This window comes from Triticum aestivum, chromosome 5D, assembly GCF_018294505.1.
Source record: "Triticum aestivum cultivar Chinese Spring chromosome 5D, IWGSC CS RefSeq v2.1, whole genome shotgun sequence".
In the NCBI taxonomy this organism is placed as follows: Eukaryota; Viridiplantae; Streptophyta; class Magnoliopsida; order Poales; family Poaceae; genus Triticum; species Triticum aestivum.
The window spans coordinates 127,262,621-127,283,874 of record NC_057808.1 but is presented as its reverse complement, the minus strand read 5'-3'; the positions used below and the strand labels follow the sequence as shown (position 1 = coordinate 127,283,874).

The window sequence follows — 21,254 nt, the reverse complement described above, 5'->3', positions numbered from 1 at the left end:
ATCATGAAACTTTAGATCAAGTTACTACCGAACCTCGTAGGTCAACTAGAGTACGATCCGCACCAGAGTGGGACAATAATCCTGTTCTGGAAGTCATGTTACTAGACCATGATGAACCTACGACCTATGAGGAAGCGATGATGAGCCCAGATTCCGATAGATGGCTTGAGGCCATGAAATCTGAGATAGAATCCATGTATGAGAAAAAAGTGTGGACTTCGGTGGACTTGCCCGATGATTGGCAAGCCATTGAGAATAAATGGATCTTCAAGAGGAAGATGGACGTTGATAGTAGTGTTACTATCTACAAAGCTTGACTTGTCGAAAAGGGTTTTTGACAAGTTCAAGATGTTGACTACGATGAGATTTTCTCACTCGTATCGATGCTTAAAGTCTGTCCGAATCATGTTAGAAATTGCCACATTTTATGAAATATGACAAATGGACATCAAAACTGCATTCCTTAATGGATTTATTAAATAAGAGTTGTATATGATACAACCAGAAGGTTTTGTCAATCCTAAAGGTGCTAACAAAATGTGCAAGCTCCAGCGATCCATCTATGGACTGGTGCAAGCATCTCGGAGTTGGAATATACGCTTTGATAAGTTGATCAAAGCATATAGTTTTATACAGACTTGCGGTGAAGCCTGTATTTACAAGAAAGTGAGTGTGAGCACTACAACCTTTCTGATAAGTATATGTGAATGACATATTGTTGATCGAAAATGATGTAGAATTTTCTGGAAAGCATAAAGGAGTGTTTGAAAGGAGTTTTTCAAAGGAAGACCTCGGTGAAGCTGCTTACATATTGGGCATCAAGATCTATAGAGATAGATCAAGACGCTTGATAAGATTTTTCAATGAGTACATACCTTGACAAGATTTCTGAAGTAGTTCAAAATGGAACAGTCAAAGAAGGAGTCCTTTCCTGTATTGCAAGGTGTAAAGTGGAGTAAGACTCAAAACACGACCACGACAGAAAATAGAAAGAGAATGAAAATCATTCCCTATGCCTCAGCCATAGGTTCTATAAAGTATGCTCTGTTGTGTACCAAACCTATTGTGTACCTTGCCATGAGTTTGGTAAGGGGTACGATATCGATCCAGGAGTGGATCACTTGACAGCGGACAAAATTATCCTTAGAAGACTAAAGAGATATTTCTCGGTTATGGAGGTGATAAAGAGTTCGTCGTAAAGAGTTACGCTGATGCAAGCTTTTACACCGATCCGGATGACTCTGAGTCTCAATCTAGATACATATTGAAAGTGGGAGCAATTAGCTAGAATAGCTCCATGCAGAGCATTGTAGACATAGAAAATTTGCAAAATACATACGGCTCTGAATGTGACAGACCCATTGACTAAGCTTTTCTCACAAGCAAAACATGATCACACCTTAGTACTCTTTGGGTGTTAATCACATAGCGATGTGAACTAGATTATTGACTCTAGTAAAACCCTTTGGGTATTAGTCACATGGCGATGTGAACTATTGGTGTTAAATCACATGGCCATGTGAACTAGATTATTGACTCTAGTGCAAGTGGGAGACTCAAGGAAATATGCCCTAGAGGCAATAATAAAGTTGTTATTTATATTTCCTTATATCATGACAAATGTTTACTATTCATGCTAGAATTGTATTAACCGGAAACTTAGTACATGTGTGAACACATAGACAAAACAGAGTGTCCCTAGTATGCCTCTACTTGACTAGCTCGTTAATCAAAGATGGTTATGTTTCCTGACCATAGACATGTGTTGTCATTTGATGAACGGGATCACATCATTAGAGAATGATGTGATGGACAAGACCCATCCATTAGGTTAGCATAACAATCGTTTAGTTTTATTGCTATTGCTCTCATCATGACTTATACATGTTCCTCTGACTATGAGATTATGCAACTCCCGAATACCGGAGGAACACCTTGTGTGCTATCAAACGTCACAACGTAACTGGGTGATTATAAAGATGCTCTACAGATGTCTCCGAAGGTGTTTGTTGGGTTGGCATAGATCGATATTAGGATTTGTCACTCCGTGTATCGGAGAGGTGTCTCTGGGCCCTCTCGGTAATGCACATCACTATAAGCCTTGCAAGCAATGTGACTAATGAGTTAGTCACGGGATGATGCATTACGGAACGAGTAAAGAGACTTGCCGGTAACGAGATTGAACTAGGTATGATGATACCGACGATCGAATCTCGGGCAAGTAACATACTGATGACAAAGGGAATAACGTATGTTGTTATGCGGTTTGACCAATAAAGATCTTCATAGAATATGTAGGAGCCAATATGAGCATCTAGGTTCCACTATTGGTTATTGACCGAAGATGTGTATCGGTCATGTCTACATAGTTCTCAAACCCGTAGGGTCCGCACGCTTAACGTTCGATGACGATTTGTATTATGAGTTATGTGATTTGATGACCGAAGTTTTTTCGGAGTCCTGGATGAGATCACGGACATGACGAGGAGTCTCGAAATGGTCAAGAGGTAAAGATTCATATACAGGACGATGGTATTTGGACACCGGAAGTGTTCCGGGTGATACCGGGTCACCGGAAGGGGTTCCGGTCAACCCCCGGCAAAGATATGGGCTTAATGGGCCAAGTAAGGGAACACACCAGCCCACAAGGGGCTGGTGCGCCCCCTATAGTGCCAGCCACGTGGGGAGAAAGGAAAAGGAGAGGAGGAAAAGGAAAGTATGAAGTAGGACTCCTACTTCCTTCCCCTCCCCCCTCCTTCCTTTCCCCCTTGTCCAAATATGGTAGGGGGCCGAATTGGACTAGGGGCCCAAGTAGGATTCCTCCTACTTGGGCCCACCCTAGGCTGCCTCCCTCCCTCTCCCTCCTTTATATATGTGGGGAGGGCACCCCTAGAACACACATCAATTGTTCGTAGCCGTGTGTGGCGCCCTCATCCACAGTTAACACCTCGGTCATAGCGTCGTAGTTCTTAGGCGAAGCCCTGCGCCGGTAACTTCATCATCACCGTCACCACGCCGTCGTGCTGACGGAACTCTCCCTCGTCCTCAACTGGATCAAGAGCTCGAGGGACGTCATCGTGCTGAACGTGTGCTGAACACGGAGGTGCTGTACGTTCGGCACTTGGATCGGTTGGATCGTGAACACGTTCGACTACATCAACCACGTTACTAAATGCTTCCACTTTCGGTCTACGAGGGTACGTGGACACACTCTCCCCGCTCGTTGCTATGCTTCTCCTAGATAGATCTTGCGTGATCATAGGAAATTTTTTGAAATACTACGTTCCCCAACAATAGAACTTGTCGGAGACTTCATATCTCTCAACTCGGGCATTTGCTTGAAATATTAACTTCAATTCCTGGAACATCTGATATGGTCCATGACGTTCAAAACGTCTTTGAAGTCCCGATTCTAAGCCGTAAAGCATGGCACACTGAACTATCGAGTAGTCATCAGATCGAGCTTGCCAGACGTTCATAACATCAGCATCTACTCCTGCAGCAGGCCTTTCACCTAGCGGTGCATCAAGAACATAATTCTTCTATGCAGCAATGAGGATAATACTCAAGTTACGGACCCAGTCCGTGTAGTTGCTACCATCATCTTTCAACTTAGCTTTCTCTAGGAACGCATTAAAATTCAAGGGAACGGTAACACGGGCCATTGATCTACAACATAGATATGCAAAAACTATCAGGACTAAGTTCATGATAAATTAAGTTCAATTAATCAAATTACTTAAGAACTCCCACTTAGATAGGCATCCCTCAAGTCATCTAAATGATACGTGATCCAAATCAACTAAACCATGTCTGATCATCACGTGAGATGGAATAGTCATCAATGGTGAACATCTCTGTTGATCATATCTACTATATGGTTCACGTTCGACCTTTCGGTCTCCAGTGTTCCGAGGCCATGTCTGTACATGCCAGGCTCGTCAAGTTTAACCCGAGTATTCCGCATGAGCAAAACTGTCTTGCACCCGTTGTATGTGAACGTAGAGTCTATCACACCCGATCATCACGTGGTGTCTCAACACGACGAACTGTCCCAACGGTGCATACTAAGGGGGAACACTTATACCTTGAAATTTAGTGAAGGGACCATCTTATAATGTTGCCCCCGTACTAAGCAGAATAATATGCATAAAAGATAAACATCACATGCAATCAAAATATGTGACATGATATGGCCATCATCATCTTGTGCTTTGTATCTACATCTCCAAAGCATCGTCATGATCTCCATTGTCACCGGCTCGACGTCTTGATCTCCATCGTAGCGTCGTGGTCGTCTCGCCAACTATTGCTTCTACAACTATCGCTAACGCATAGTGATAAAGTAAAGCAATTACATGGCGTTTGCATTTCATACAATAAAGAGACAACCATAAGGCTCTTGCCGGTTGCCGATAACTTTTACAAAACATGATCATCTCATACAATAACGTATATCACATCATGTCTTGACCATATCACATCACAACATGCCTTGCAAAAACAAGTTAGACGTCCTCTACTTTGTTGTTGGAAGTTTTACGTGGCTGCTACGGGCTTCTAGCAAGAACCGTTCTTACCTACGCATCAAAACAACAACGGTGATTTATCAAGTTTGATGTTTTAACCTTCAACAAGGACCGGCCGCAGTCAAATTCGATTCAACTAAAGTAGGAGAAAAAGACATCCGTCGGCACCTTTATGCAAAACTAGTTGCATGTCTGTCGGTGGAACCGGTCTCATAAACGTGGTCATGTAAGGTTGGTCCGGGCCGCTTCATCCAACAATACCGCTGAATCAAAATAAGACATTGGTGGTAAGCAGTATGACGATCACCGCCCAGAACTCTTTGTGTTCTACTCGTGCATATCATCTACGCATAGACCTGGCTCTGATACCACAGTTGGGAAATGGAGCATGCAATTTCAAAAAAAAATCCTACACTCATGCAAGATCTATCTAGGAGATGCATAGCAACAAGGGGGAGAGTGTGTCTACGTACCCTCATAGACCGAAAGCGGAAGCATTTGAAAACGTGGTTGATGTAGTCGAACTTCTTCTAGCTCCAACCGATCAAGCACCGAACGTACGGTACCTCCGAGTTCTGCACACGTTCAGCGCGATGACATCCCTCACCTTCTTGATCGAGCAAGGTGTCGAGGAAGTAGATGAGTTCCATCAACACGACGGCGTGGTGACGGTGATGGTGAAGTGATCCGCGCAGGGCTTCGCCTAAGCACCGCGAGAATATGACCGGGGGTGTAAACTGTGGAGGGGGTCGCCGCACACGGCTAACAATTGATGTTGTATGTTCTAGGCTCCCCCTCCCCACATATATATAGGTGGGAGGGGGAGGGGAGCAGCAAGGGTGCGCCCCAAGTAGGAGGAATCCTACTTGGAGGAATCCTACTTGGGGTCCTTCCCAATTCGGCCTCCCCCTTCCATATTTGTCGGAGGGGGAAAAGGGAAGAGGAAGGAGAGAAGGAAAGGGGGGCCGAACCCCCTCTTTCCCTTCTCCCACTCGGCCTCCTTCCTTGGGGGGCGCCACCCCTTGTGGGCTGGTGTGCTCCCCGCCAAATCACATAACTCATATAATACTAAATCGCCATCGAACGTTAAGCGTGCGGACCCTACGGGTTCGAGAACTATGTAGACGACCGGGAAACCTCTCCAGTCAATAACCAATAGCTGAACCTTGATGCTCATATTGGCTCCTACATATTCTACGAAGATCTTTATCGGTCGAACCGTTGTGACAACATACGTTATTCCCTTTGTCATCGGTATATTACTTGCGCGAGATTCGATCGTCGGTACCCACATACCTAGTTCAATCTCGTTACCGGCAAGACTCTTTACTCGTTCCGTAATACATCATATTGTAACTAAATCATTAGTCACTTTGCTTGCAAATGATGTGCATTACCGAGAGGGCACAGAGATACCTCTCGGATACTCAGAGTGACAAATCCTAATCTCGATCTATGCCAACCCAACAAACACCTTCGGAGATACCTGTAGATCATCTTTATAATCACCCAGTTACGTTGTGACGTTTGATAGCACACAAGGTATTCCTCCAGTATCTGGGAGTTGCATAATCTCATAGTCGAAGGAATATGTAATTGACATGAAGAAAGCAATAGCAATAAAACTGAATGATCAATATGCTAAGCTAACGGATGGGTCTTGTCCATCACATCTTTCTCCTAATGATGTGATCCCATTATCACATGACAACTCATGTCCATGGTTAGGAAACTTTAACCATCTTTGATCAACGAGCTAGTCAAGTAGAGGCTCACTATGGACACAGTGTTTGTCTATGTATTACACATGTATTTGTGTTTCCAATCAATACAATTCTAGCATGAATAATAACATTTATCATGAATAAGGAAATATAAAATAACAACTTTATTATTGCCTCTAGGGCATATTTCCTTCCATATATACCCCTACATGTCCCATCGGTTCAACTCGAAGCAAACTCCACTCTCATCGTTTGTTCTGAGTAGATAACTCCACATCCTTGTGCTGTTTCAAAGGGCCATCTACTCCAACCATCTAATCAACCCTTTGAGATCTAATCCCCCTTGCTTTCCACTCCTACCTTCTCCAAATCCATAGCCAAATATTGAGATGGTTTGAGTGTTGAGGAGATTATATTTTGAAGCATAAGAGCAAGGGATTCATTGCCAAGCAACCTATATCTTGTTTATTTTTTGGAGGGTGTTCGCCTCCTAGATCAGCTAAGTGTGCTTGGAAGTCTTCAAGTTTGGAAAGAATCCAAGAAGTTTGTATGGACTTGGAGATTGCCTACTTCGTGAAGATATACCCTAGTGAGTGTAGTCCTTCGTGGGCGTAATCCATGGTGGAATAAGTTGGTTGCTCCTTCGTGGGTGAGTGTCCTTTTGTGGACTACTCCTTCATGGAGTCTCGCAACCGGGATCCTTGTTATCTTAGATCTTCCATGGATCGAAGCCTCCATCAACGTGGATGTAAGATAGCGCCAACTATCCGAACAACCGAAAAAATCACCTAGCCAATTGTGTTTGCGAGACCCAAGACACAAGACACTTGTACACATTTGAAGAACTATTAGTAAAGTAGTACATATTTAAAACTTAGGGCAAGTACAATAGAGTGACGTAGGCATGCTATAAGAGATGTCACGTCATATTTGTGCCTAGTTGGAGGAGAGGAGAGAGGAGAGAAGCAGGCTACAAGCTTACAGCCGGCTGTAGCTCAAGACCCAACAAGCTTTGTGAGAAAGAGGTGGACCATATATTAATTGTATGACATACTAGTATGGCTAACTATTGTATGAGTGGGCTATTAGGTTGGCTATAAGTGACATGGAAACTCCATATAGCCAGCTCTTGGCTATATTATTAACCATGCTCTTACTATTCACCTAGTCTGCACGAGAACAAAGACACTTTGTGAGATTGTAAGGTGAGCCAACTATTAGTAAAGTAGTACATATTTAAACTTACTATTAGTAAAGTATTATACAAGTCGTCTATTAGGTTGGCTCTAGATGACATGACAACTTCTTATAGCAGCTTGTTGGCTACTTCCTCCGTAGCATAATATAGTGCATATAGATTTTCCTAAAAGTCAAACATTAAAAACTTTGACCATATTTATAGAGAAAAATAGATACATCTAGAATACCAAATGCACATCCCCGGCGACCCGTATGGTCCTCCCAACCACCCGTCGCCGGATAAGGGCGTCCATTTGTTATTGTAGATATTTGTCCATGAACTTTGATACAGCTATGGGTAGTTTTCATGGAAAGTTGTTACGGAGATGAGATGGAGACTTAGAGCATCTCCAGCCGCGCCCCCAACACGCCCCCCCCCTAGACGACTTTTTCGGCGCCGGCGCCCAGTCGCGCCCCCAGGACGCCGAAATCTGCCGGTTCGGCCCGTTTTTGGGCCCGGCAATCGCAGGCCGAACCCGGCGCACTAGGGGCCCTCGGGGGCTCCGGCGCAAGGGAAAAGCACGTCTGGCCCATACCGTCAGGCGAAAACTCAAGTCTTTCTTTCAGATTCGCCTCCCACCCCCAGCGCGCTCGGCCGCCAACCGGCTGTATCCCGGCGCCGCCCACCGCCCGCCACCGCTAGATAGCCCATCCCCGCCGGAAAAAGCGCAGAGGTTTCACCGAGGTAGCCTCTCGCTGGGCGATTTTTCCGGCGTTTCCGGCCGCGGAGGGGCGATGTAGCGGCGGGTGCGCGCCCACCGCGCCCGCAAGGTGTTCGGAAATTTGCCTGCCTCGGCAATGGACTCGGACGACGAGGAAGCGCTCGCCGCGCTGCTGGAGGAGGAAGCCGAGGCCGACGTCCAGGAAGAGGAACATCTCATGGTCCTCGCCGCCCTGCTGGCGAGCAATGAAAAGCCGCGGCGAGGTGGCTCGGCGTCGGGGCGGATGAAAGCAAAGAACCGGCTTCGTCTCGAAGGCTACTGCATGCTCTACTCCGACTACTTCGCTGATGCTCCACTGCACGGCGACAAAACATTTCGGCGCCGTTATCGGATGAGCCGAAAGCTCTTCCTCAGGATTGTGAATTCCATCCGAGAGTTCGACAGCTACTTCAAGTGCAAGATGGATTGCACCGGCAAACTTGGATTCACCTTGATCCAGAAGTGCACGACAGCGATGAGGATGCTTGCATACGGAGCTCCCGGTGATTCACTCGACGACTATGGGCGCATGGCCGAGTCCACCACCATTGAGTGTTACTACAAGTTCTGTCGGGCAGTGGTGACAGTGTTTGGACCGCAATACTTGCGAACACCCAATGCAGAAGACACTGCTCGGATCCTAGCACAGAATGCAGCAAGAGGATTTCCTGGGATGCTTGGAAGCATCTAACACTGAACCATACTACAGGCAGGGTCCTCTAGCCGAAGTTGATCACCAGCTACCAGCAACCTGGACTGCCTACCTTAGTATGCGTCAGGAGATCCGAGACCCACAGGTGCATCATCAACTGCAGCAGGATCTGGTGGAGCACCTATGGAGGCTCAGGGGCGACGCCAGGCTCGACGTGTGATGAAATATGAGTTTTTATTTGTTGAACTATATAATTTGTATTGAACTATTTGTTGTTGCACTATTTTGTTGAACTATTTGATTTTCTGTGATGAACTATGTGATAAAAATATTTATGTTAAGAATTCAACGCCGAACCACGACGAACCACGCCGAATATGGGCCGATTCTTGCCCATATAGGGCCTTTATTCGCCGAAAGTGGGCCAAAAACTGGGCCAATGTCGGTGCCTAAGGGCGACCTGGGGGCGACGGCTGGATGCCCAACCGCCCCCAGCGCCGGTTGTATTGCCGGCTCGCCCCCAGGCGGCGATTTTTATGCCTCGGGGGGGGGGGGCGGGGGCAACGGCTGAAGATGCTCTTAGGATTTACCACGATTTGGATACCACAACTTAATTCAAGGGTTGAGCCTCAATGAGATTACAACACCCCACCCCGTAACTTCGGTCTGTAGGCTGGTTTCCGTAAGTAGCATTTTTGTTTGTCCGTTGTCTTATAAACTTCTTTCTTTACTTAAAAAAAAGAACTTATTAGTTTAGAGTGAAATACTCCCCCTATATAAACAAATATAAGACGTCAGAGGCAGTACAAAGTTAGACTTCGACCTACAGCACCCACCAATCCACGCATCCTGTCATCACCCTACTCGACCATCGACTGACGTCAACGAGTCACGATACATCTCAACCAAAACAGGCAAGAACCATGGAAAACCCATCAGTAAACAAGGAAAAATGTCAAGGGAAAACTCATTCGAACTCCTCATTCAACATCCACATGTACAAGACCATCACAACAGCACGCTAACAGCGTCTTTTACATCCATGGAAAACGAACTACTCTCCCAGTTGCTACACTAACGAATTCAATGGAAGCAAATGAGCTTCAAACAGCATGGAAAACAAGTCTGTTACGCTAGACTGATGACGTAACCGGCGCAAGGTTGCGCACTGTAACTCGTCCAGTCAGCGGCAGTATGTGGAGGAGCCACCACATGAGCAGCAGCCGCCGGGTGAACTCCGCCCGCCGCACTACCGGGAAGAGACGAGAGTAGATGGAGAAAGGTTTCATCTCTTTCCGCCCTTCGATCTTTGAGCTATCAATCGAACTGCCTGCTTTCCCAGCTCTAAGTTCTCAGAGCTACCATTATCTAACTGAACACAAAGCATGCCGCTGATGACATTAGATACCACACCTTGATGCCTGCCAAAAAGAATGACATTTAGTACCTGTTGCTAATTCAACAACAAACAAAAGGACTGACAAAGCGCGGGAGACAACCCTAAATCACCCCTTTTTGCTGCCCAGCAAAAATACTCAAAAAATTGATGCTGGGCAATACTACCATGCAATGCAAGAGCAGATAAAAGACTATGGTAAAGATCAATAGCGAACTCAGATTACTTGGATTATACAGATCCCCAGACCAAACCCATTTCTGATGGCAAAGTACCTGAGTTTCAGTAGATATGCTATGAACAACATTAACAAATACTCCCTCTAAACTAATATAAGAGCATTTAGATCACTCTTATATTTAGTTTACAGAGGGAGTAACTGAAAACATAAGACAAATATTTAACCAGCAAAATACAACAAACATAAAAGATAACAAGAATTTAGGCAAGAGGGAGCTCACCATTTGCCATCAGAAGCTAATTGGATCTCAATCCTCTTCCCAATTGCATCATTGCCCAACTTGCGCAGTATCCAGGTCGCATCCATTGCTTCGTCCCCTGTGCTCTGCCCATGCCTCTTGGATGGAGTACTGCCCTCTGAGCCATCCATCTTGTCTGTCGAAGGTCTTTTCCTCTTTGATCTCTGGCCTTTAGCAACATTTAAGTCCTCTTGCTGAGAAGCCCAGGTGGCCGGCTCCTCTGGTTGGGAAACCTGGGCACTTGGCTGCTCCAAATGTGGACGCTTAAATTTGAGTTTAAGCAACGAGGGCTTTAAGCTGTCAGGAGAGTTGTTGACAGGAACTGAAGCAGTGCCCTGGCTCTCTGTCAGCTGACTGGGAATAGATTGCTTATGTCCAAATGATCTGCTTCTTGTTCCACTTTCACTTGCATTTTCCATCCCAGAAATTAGAGCACTGCTCCTTTTTCCAGTTGCATGCTTTTTGGAGGTGCCCAGATCTCCCAAAAGGCTACTTCTTTGCTGTACTCCTGTCTCTCCAACTAGTTTCATTACACTTTTTTCCTTTTTACTACTCTTCGAGCTTTTGAAGTGGCTTGTTACATCAATTTTCCCTCCTGAAATATATAGCAAAAGGTGACTAAGCCACTTCAATCTTGAACACAGAATCAAGGGAAGAAATCTGAAGTAAATTAAGAGAAAACTTGCAACAGCAAAAATCAAGCAACAGCTTAAGCATCTAACATTACAAAACAAGGGAAGCCAATAAATAAAAATCTACCTCCGTTCTAAAATACAGACGTTTATGCACAGAGCCTCCAACACACAACTTTGACCGTCATTCTTTCATACAAATATAAGGAAATAAAATAAAAGGTTGCAGAATTATGAAGTTTAATGGAATATATAATGGTATTATTTTCTTTAAACCAATAGTCAAAGTTAGAGAACGTTGACTGCATGCTTTATAGGACATCATCTATTTTGGAACAGAGGTAGCATGACATATCAATACCAACAATGCAACTGCTCGGACAATAAGATGGGAAAATTATCAGGGGATGATGACGAGGTTACAGGAATGTCAGCACTGCGAATTAGATTGCAGTATATGAACCATAGGTTTGGCAATGTCTTTCTGGAACTGCCATCTCAGGGGCGGATAATATGGGTATTTGGAGTGCACATACAGGTAAGGATATGAACTCTGAAGCACTGGACAAACCCTGCCTAAGAACCCAATCAGATACCTAGGTTGGAATGAGCAAACAGCTAATTGTTTTTAACAGAACAGCTAATATATATCATATATAATTTCCAATTAAGCTTTTTTGGGAACCAGAATGAGTACTCCCTCCCCAATATGTTGGACGTATAAGTTTTGCAAGAATAACAAGGAGTCATAACAAATTTGCGGAATGTATTGCCCCAGTGTAATCATCTCATTCCAAATCGTGTGATGTCATAGTTATTAACACACCAAAAATAGCCGGTTCATCTCCTCAATCTCCGCTCGACAGATCACCATATCAAGAAATGCATACAACTCAATCTCCACTGGCAAACCGCAAATTCTCTTTTAAGGGGTGGATGATCCAAATTTTACGGAAACAAGTGTGAGCCATGCATGCACGGGAAAGAAATCTCAGAAGGCTGAGCAGAGGGTATTTTCAGAACTAAGGTGGCAAAATAACTAATACGCCTTACAAATTGGAGAATGGTGGATACACCCTACATATTCTTAAGGAGTACTAAGCAATTCAATATTACCAAATCAGGCAATATGTCTAGTAGTAAAAACAGGACCGGATAGCCGGTTGGACCAGAAGAAGACAGAACAGATGACCTTAGCTGTTTCTTAAGCTCCACAGACTGTCCCAGCCACCGGACTGATGAAAAGCGGTCGACCGGGTATCTTTGTGCAAACCAGGCAGCGGAACGGGTGGAGGCGAGAAAAATGTAATCCGTGCTGGATGATTCGAACCCGGGTCACCTAGGCAGTAGGCCGAAGCCCAACCATGGCATATGATAACCAACTCGCCTCAGGTCAGCTGTTGTTCAATAGAAGGAATTCTATTTTACCTTTTTCTACTATATATACTATAATGTTCAGGATATCGGTAACTGGTACCATATCGGTCAGGTGTTGAGTAGGGATAAATAGCAAAGTTCAAAAAAGCACTAGGTGTAAATTATGCGTTTGACCACCTATTTGCGCCTTGATAGCTTATGTGCTGCTTAGGCGCGATTAGGATTAGGAGTTCCGTACACGATCGCTAGTGTGAAGAAATAAGCAAGATGAGGTGACCTAGCCCATTAAAGCACCGGCCCATCTATCCTTATTCTTCTCTTATTAAAACCTCCTGTGTGTGCACAGTCGACAGAAATTTTAGGGATCCTCCTCATGCCGCCTCTCTACCTCTTCCTCTCTACCTCTTCCTCTCCCTTGCTGCACCCATGGCAACAAGCCAGCAAAGCTCGATTTCTCGCCGGAGAATCTCAACCCGTTGCCGGAATAGATCGATTTGTCGTCAGAGTGGTCAAATCCTCGCCAGGGAGATTGATTTCTCGCCTGAGAAACACAATTCCTCGACGGAGAAGGCTGATTTCTCGCCGGCCGCCTTTTTGAGCGCTTAGGGCCAAAGCGAGGCGTTATGCCAACGCCCACCGCTTAAGCACGCTTAGGCGAGCGCCTAACAGCGCTTTTTGAACTATGATAAATAGACGAATTGGCCAGTCAATCGGCCAATATATCAGCTAATCAGCTATTCGGTAACACACCGAGTAGCGATTAACTGACCGAGATGCCGATTAACTGGCCAGTATTTGGAACATTGAGTATATAATGGTCCGAATATCAAACTGGATGAACCAGCATCCTGACTGGTTTGGTCACAAGTCCAGTTCTTAAAATTATGCCAATATGGCAACATATGTCAAATGAAAGTTTATGAGGACAAATGCCCACAAAATAGCTATAATTTCGTAGCTGTCTATAGGAGACCTTTAGTAACGTCTCAAATTAGTAAATTACTAGTAGTTACTAGCACAGAAGTTTGTACATACATGCCAGATACAATATATCAAGCAAACTAAAAAGGTAAATGGCAAAGCAAAACAAAATAAGGCACATACCATGCATCAAACCAAGCTCTTGCTCTTTATGAGAATTGGACATTTCAGACTTAGGAGAGCCACTTTTACTTTTGTGACGTGTTCCAAGATGAATAACCAACTTGGTACCTTTCCCTGTGTCACCCTTGGCATTATTTTCCTCACCTATATCTTTGAAATGCAGGCTCGGCACCTTACTGCCTTTGATTTTGACTTTTGGTATCATATCTGCACTGTTTGTTGCAGCTTTCGCAGATGTGGATTTCAGATCCTTCTCTGAACTTCGAGTTGAAGATAAAACAAACACATTCTCATTATTCTTGAAAGAATTCCTGTCATGATTAATATCTACAGTATGATCTCCCAAGTGACTACTCATTGATTTGACTTCATGCCTTCTCTCAAGAAATATCTCATTCGGATCAGCAACTGACTTATTACCTTGATTGCCTTTTTTCTTGGAATGCTTCTTATTCGTCCCTGAGTTCTTAGGAACATTCTTTTCTTGTTCAGATTGATCTAATGGAGGCTTACTGCTGTTACTTTTGAAAGAGAATTTTAGTGTGTTTCTACCATCATTTTTCAATACTAATGCACCGAGCCTTTCATCGTCCGAGTTTGGACAAGGTGTCACATCTTCTAAAGAAGGCAGTCCAGCAGCAGCCCTTAAACTAACCATAAGATCATGATCAACAATGTTCCTCCTCTTCCAAAGCTCCCTAACTGCATCTTCTGCATCCCTGATCTGAAGAGAGCAAAAGGCGTGTAAGATAACAGAGTATTCCCTCCGTCCCAAAATAAGTGTCGCTGATTTGGTACAAATTTTATACTAATTTAGTACTAAATCAGCAACACTTATTTTGGAATGGAGGGAGTGTAATACAGCGATGAGAAACCATGAAAGAATTATATATTGCCTGGGAGCATTCGCCACGGCATGATGCGCATGTATACTGGAGATTTTGGTCAGCTTGGAACTGCTGGTACTTTTCCTCGCTGCATAATTATATGGAAAGTCAGTAAAGCGTAGTACACCACAGAAGTGAAAATCTTGAAGTATCAAGGCACTAAACACTAGATTCAGAGAAGGCAACAAATACGAGTGGGTTAATTTAAACAAAATGAGGGGTTGACGTTCAGAAAGACCTGATGCCATCACATTCAATATGTACCCACTTTTCACAAACGTCGCAGCAAACCATAGGTATCACTTCAGAATCTCTATAAACCTGAAAAGGGGTGAACCAAGCAACAGAAAAGGGTATCTCAGCAGAAGTTAGCATGGAAAAACTCCGCAACACATTATGGTGTATATGACCCAACATTGCTTAGTACATTTTAAACTTAACAAACAAAGTCTCAATAAGAAACTTTCAGCTATAGACAAACAGGATCCTCATTTTAAGGCCTCACGCATAGCATATGGTCACTATATTAGAAGAGAAAGGGCAGCTGGAGAGAAACGAAACATTTTCTAATACCCTGAAATTTAACAGTAGTCATGCCAAGAGAGAGTAAAAGGGAAGGAGGTACCTTCAAGCAAACTGGACAGTAGTTTCCTTTCACAAACAACCGCCCACAAGCATCACAGCATGTGTACCCCAAAAACCACCTGCGCACCAAAACTCGCAATGACGTATATAAGCACGACACATAAAGTGGCAAATACGTGATAAAAAGATCTTAAGTAAATTTCAGAGCAATATCATTCATCCGCATTAGTGGTTTAAGTACCTTGTGCTATGGCCACTCCCAGGTACACCAGATCCACAGCTGTGACACCTTGTATGTTTTGGACATAAATATGGTCCATGAGTAACATTCTGCAACGTCATAGTTCACTGTTAAGTGACGAGCCCCACATATTCAATTTGTAGAAAGCAGAATGAGGAAGGTGCACAATAGGTGTACCTTGTGTGAGGGTTGCTGACAGTAACAGTGATAGGCTCCATCACACCTTTTACAGAACATTAACTTATTGGGATCACCAGGCCGCCGACACACCTAAATACGTGTTTATTTACACAGAATTAGGCAAAGAATCTGGGTTCATTTCCCTCTTTACCAAGAAAGCTGGTGGTAACTAAGGCATAACAAACGTTCTACACGGTGCAAAGATGCTACTCCCTCCATCCCACATTAATTGTCGCTCAAACAGATGTATCCAGCACTGAAATACGTCAAGATACATCCGTTTCAGCGACAATTAATATGGGACAGAGGGAGTACTCTACAACTGCTCATATAGGAACATGGAGGAGAACTTCAAAATTAATTATGATCAAACGTAAGTATTTGCTGATTTGGAAGTTAATGGCCACCACAATAACAGTTGATGCATATACAAATATTAGAGCTCTTAAATAATGCAAAATGTATGCTACAATTTTCATAAACTGCACCGACTCAAAAAGGATTTAAACTCTAGTCATGTACCAGCATACGGGTGAAGCCAAAATTAATAGTACTAGAGAACTGTTAGGGTGCGTTTGGTTCAGTGGCTATCCCCGGATGGCCAGGGATAGCCACTTTTTAGGTGGTTATCAGGTGTTTGGTTCAACAGAGAGAAGGGATGGCCAGGGATATGGGTAGCCAAGATTCCCCGTATGCTATCAAAACAAGGCTGAGCGCGTCCGCGAAAATCTCGTGGACATAGCCAAGCACACGCGTGCATCGCTAGCTTCACCGCGAAACGTTTTCTTCTCTTCTGTCACCTCTCTTCCCCTATATGGCCTCTTCGCTTGACTTAGTCAGCAGCGCAGATTGTGCGCGACCGTGGCACATCAAAGGCGAGGGTGGCTGCCTCCAGGGCTTGGGGCCGCAGATCCTGATGGTGCTGGGTGGCAGGGCCGGCCAAGGCGCGAGGCAGTGAAGCCAGCCATGGCACGGTGGCGGGGCCGACAAGGGCACGCACGGCGGCGGAGTCATCCATGGCGTGCCGGCTGGGCCGCAGGCCGACCAAAGAGCACGGCGAGGAAGACCAAAGGCGGAGCCAGCCTGATGATGCATGTGCGCTGCCCTGGGGTGGGGCGCCGGCTCAATGTAGAGCCTTGTAGGTGCTCGCCGAGTGAGCTCGTGTCCGGCGGCATGAGGGCGCATGGCGCACAGCGGCAGTCCCTCTAACCTCTGTCTATTACCTCCTCCCATTGAATTTGTCTTCCTCTGTTGCATAATTGCTTTTGAGGCAACTGCCAACCCCAACGAACATGAGTAGGCTGTAAATATGAACCGTGAAGTATTCTGTTCTGTATATACAGTTTTTAATGATTGCATACTTAGTTAAATTAGTGTTTGTAATCTGAAACTTTGAGATACCACAATCGTGTTTCTGCAAACTTTTGCCCCAACTTCATTCAACTGCTGATTTGTTCCCATGTCCACATATACATACACATTATGCTCGGTCTTGACTTGGATTACATTTCTTGAGTAGGCATAATTGGAGATCTAGTTGCATTGATGGGCGTGCACCATGTAATAAGCAACATGTAATTTTATGTTGTAATTACGAGGTAATCTCACCGCCTCAATAGAAGAAGGTTACTCGAACTCTTATCCACCAGACCACCACTCATCCGTTCATCCCTCAAACCAAACACGCAGTGGTTATCTTCAACCACTTGTGCATTCTACTCAACCAAACAAAAAAAATGGCTATCCCTAACCAGGTGGTTGGAGATACCCACAGCCACTCAATCCCTTCAACCAGACACGCCCTTAAATACTTCTGGTGTCACAAAAACTCTGATAGTTGGGAAATACACATGCACAAGGTAAGGATAATGATGTTATAGACAACCAACCTCACAGCTGCGGCAAGATGAACAGATCCACGAGCTCCAGTGGAAGAGATCTAGATGGAATGGATATCATCAAAGGATACAAAAGACAATGTTTTTAAGACGCACGCAGGGAATAATTTTTTAAATTACCTCTATGTTCACCCCAATTTTTCACACACTTCTTATGATACTTCTTGTTGCAGAGTTTGCATGGAACCATTTTGGCAGCTTTTGAGCTGCCCTCGTTTTCTCCAGAGAAGCATAAGCGGCACATAACCTTGACAGCAGCATTCCCTTGATCTTCTCGATCCGAGTCATCTTCATCTCCTTCAGCCTCCTGGAAGAAGTATAAAATAATATTTTAAGAAGGTATTTAGTTGTGAACTCCACTGTTCCAGCATAGAAGTACAAAACTACCGTAATAATGATGAACTGACAAAGAATCAGGAATCTCATTGACTGGTTATAAATTCTGCGCCATTTCTAAATGAAGAAAGTCCACTTTACAACCTTCAAGTCTCACTGAAGCTCACATTACAACCTTCAGACAGTTTATTTTTAACCCTGAACTATGAAATTCGTTCACTTTATAACCTTGTCCCCGTCCCAGATGGTTTCGTACCGACTCAGATGTCACACGACTCGGATACAACTTATCTGCGTCAGCAAACTACATAAAGAACTTATCTATCTTGCTATTAAGGCTGCTAAGTTTTTTTACGTAGTTTGCTGATGTGTCAGTCCACTGAAGTGGATAAGTTGTCCAGGTTGTCTGACACGTAGCATCTGAGTCAGCACGAACCATCTGAAACGCGACCGATGTTGTAAAAGTTAAATGGATTCTCTAGTGCAGGGTTAAAAAATAGTTTAGGAGTTGAAGGTTGCAATGCTAACTTTGGTGGGAGTCGAATGCCAAAACCGAGAAAAGCAGTATTTGATTACCAAATTTGGAAACAAAAAAGGCACCACGACTATAACAGCTAAATACAGCATATCAATAAGATATTGCTTCATTGAAACAGAAAACAGAACATATAAACTAGCTTATATATCTTACTGGAGCAGTTATCACGTTACTGCAAAGGTAAGTTCAATATACAGCAACGTCGGCATGAATGCGTGACTAACGTAAATGAGAATCTCTGCAAGACACGGGTCCATTTCTCTTTCAGGGGTGTGGGGGGATGCACAAGTAATGCTTGCTCTCATTAAGCCACACATCTGCATAATATACAGGTATACTCGTATATGGCTAAATTGTTCCTAGAACCAGGGCTCCCCCAGTGCATGCCTGCAAAGTATAGAGCAGCACCAACTATGCACAAGCACAAACAACACAGGGTAACTAAAAGAATCAAGACAAAACAACAATAAGTGAACTTCACACCATCATTTGCATCCAGAGCTCATAAGCCATCCACAGATCAGAAGCTCCATAGGCACCAAAAACTAGCACCAGTAATCACAGCACTTATTAAACACCAAAACATACCAACTTGGCCCATAGCATAACAAAACCTCAAAGACAGAGCACGACCATATACCCCTCTCAAAGTAATACACCGGAATCAGCAAAGGTCATGGTCAATTCCATCTGGCATAGCCCACGTGCATACAACCACTCAAGGGCATCGAAATTGCTCTGGGCCACACGAAACTGATGAGCTATGAGCCTATGAATGTCACAAACAACTGTATTTACCCAAAAATCCAAGCCTACTGGCTCTAAAATCTAACCAGAATTCCCACAAATACCTACCTGGAGCCAGTACACACTCTTACAACCTCAGAACATAGAAGATGCAAACTTCTGCGCTAGCATATGATCTCCGGGCGGCCCATTATCATCCCAATTCAGACTTCCCAAGGAATCTACACCAAAACCTCGGGAAATTCGCAGTAACCAGACAGCTAAACAGACAACTGAACCCGAAATGCGCCTACACCGACATTAGCTAGAATCATCGTCATGAACGCCACAAAAAGGCACAAACCCTAGGTCCTTAACAACGAGGGGAAACCCAAGAGGAATAGCCCTAGGCAGAAGCAAGTGCGTCGTAGATTCGGCTCACCGGAGATTCATAGGCGCCCTCGAGGCGCCTGGCGAAGTCCTCCGCGGCGGCGGCCTGGCGCTGCATCGCCGCCCTGCACGCCTCGTCCTCGCCCTCCTCCGGCAGTTCGAGCGGCGGCACCTCCACCTGCACCGTGCCGGGCTCTCGGGCATCCCCCGCCCCCGCCACCGCCGGCCTCAGCAGCCACGGATCGGCGAGGAAGCCCTCGAGCGCCGCCGCGACGCCGGCCCATGCCCCGGCCCTCTTGTTGGCCCTCGCGGCGCCGAACCCTAGCTCGCAGTCGCACACCCTCCGGCTGCACAAAGGAAGGAAGAGAGGCCCGGCCGGCCGTCAGCGCGAGAGAGGAGAAGCGGGCGGGCGGTGACGAGAGAGAGATACCGAGACCGAGACGGGGAGGGGGGAGGGGGAGGAGGAAGAGGAGTGTAACGTAAACATACCAAGTGATGGGGCACGCGACGTGAAACGCCATGGGAGGCGGGCGGGGCGAGATGGGGTGCTCGCTCGCCCGTCGCCACGGCCACCAGAGCCCGGAACCAGATGGGTTCGTTTGGTGGGGTGGGTGGCCGATTCAAACCGATTTGGGTGGGGATTCGCCTCCGTTTCGAAAACTTTGGGGGAGATTTCTCTTAATTTCGTTTGGACTGCGGAGGGGGGAGAGGGGGAGGGAGGGTTCCTTACCTTGGGGCGGGGGAGCACGGGCACGGCGGAGATGGGAGCTCTTGCGGCTAGGTCCCTGGGGGGTGGGGGTTTTGTACCCACACCCTTTTTCTACGTGGGCCTGCGATGGGCCTCCCAGTACCAGGCCTAAGAATGAGGCTTTTTTTTCTCCCTATATCCGCTAGCCCATTAGTTCCAGGCGAACAAGACTTTTTCCACTAGCGATCATAAAAGATTTCTGGGGAGCTCCTATGCAGCGCTGCAGGCGCCCGTTAACGATCCGGCGCCTGCAGCGCTGCTAGCATGGGCCGGCCCACTCACGAGCTGCCCAGTTTATTTTTTGTTACGAAAATAAAAATATGAAATCAAAAAAGGTTTACAGATTTAAAGAAAAAAGTTTCATCCATTCGAAAAAAAGTACATATCTGTAAAAAAGGTTCATCAATTTTGAAAAAAATATCATCAATTGGAAAAAAAATATCATTCAAATTGAAAAAAAAAAGATCATCTACTTTAGCAAAAGTTCATTAGTTTTTAAAAAAGTTCATTAAATTTCAAAAAAATCATGTATTTTTAAAAAAAATCGTTGAATTGAAAAAAGTTCATAAATCTAAAAAAATTTCATCCATTTTCAAAAGGATGTTCATCAAATTTCAAAAAAAACATCAATCTGAAAAAAAATGTTGAATTTTAAAAAAAATCACCAATATTCAAAAAGTTCATAGAAATTTCAAAAAAGAAATTGTCAACGGAAGCCTAGATGGGTCGGCCCAATTACAGACGCCACAGGCGCCAGTTAACAAAAATGCACGTTAATTGGCGCTTGTGGTGCCAGATAGGAAATGCTAGATTTCTGGGTTTGGTTTCCGGACAAGAAGGGCAGGTTTACTGTTTCCTCGGTGTACAAGTTTCTGCTTGCAACAAAACTGTA

At 44.9% G+C, this 21,254-nt stretch overlaps 1 protein-coding gene across 1 annotated transcript; it reads right to left on the bottom strand.

Annotated features, from left to right (window-relative positions):
- Positions 1 to 9,798: 9,798 nt before the first annotated feature.
- LOC123119866 (uncharacterized) lies at positions 9,799 to 20,375 on the bottom strand. Its single transcript, XM_044539828.1, has 12 exons — positions 20,104 to 20,375; positions 19,667 to 19,961; positions 17,745 to 17,931; positions 17,616 to 17,665; positions 15,724 to 15,816; positions 15,547 to 15,635; positions 15,346 to 15,424; positions 14,959 to 15,041; positions 14,730 to 14,808; positions 13,834 to 14,557; positions 10,703 to 11,315; positions 9,799 to 10,266 (listed from the first exon to the last, which is right to left on the bottom strand). Exons 1-12 carry the CDS (start codon positions 20,133 to 20,135, stop codon positions 10,131 to 10,133), a joined length of 2,460 nt encoding a protein of 819 aa, XP_044395763.1. The 5' UTR covers positions 20,136 to 20,375; the 3' UTR covers positions 9,799 to 10,130.
- Between the last annotated feature and the right edge of the window lie 879 nt (positions 20,376 to 21,254).

What these genes read in the sequence shown, in the direction of transcription:
- LOC123119866 (XM_044539828.1), bottom strand. Translation starts at nt 20,135, where the DNA reads ATGGCGTTTCACGTCGCGTGCCCCATCACTTG. An exon ending in AAATTGGGGTGAACATAGAG is followed by an intron (nt 17,666 to 17,744) that starts GTAATTTAAAAA and finishes CATTCCATCTAG; the next exon opens with ATCTCTTCCACTGGAGCTCG. An exon ending in GGGAGTGGCCATAGCACAAG is followed by an intron (nt 15,425 to 15,546) that starts GTACTTAAACCA and finishes TTTGGTGCGCAG; the next exon opens with GTGGTTTTTGGGGTACACAT.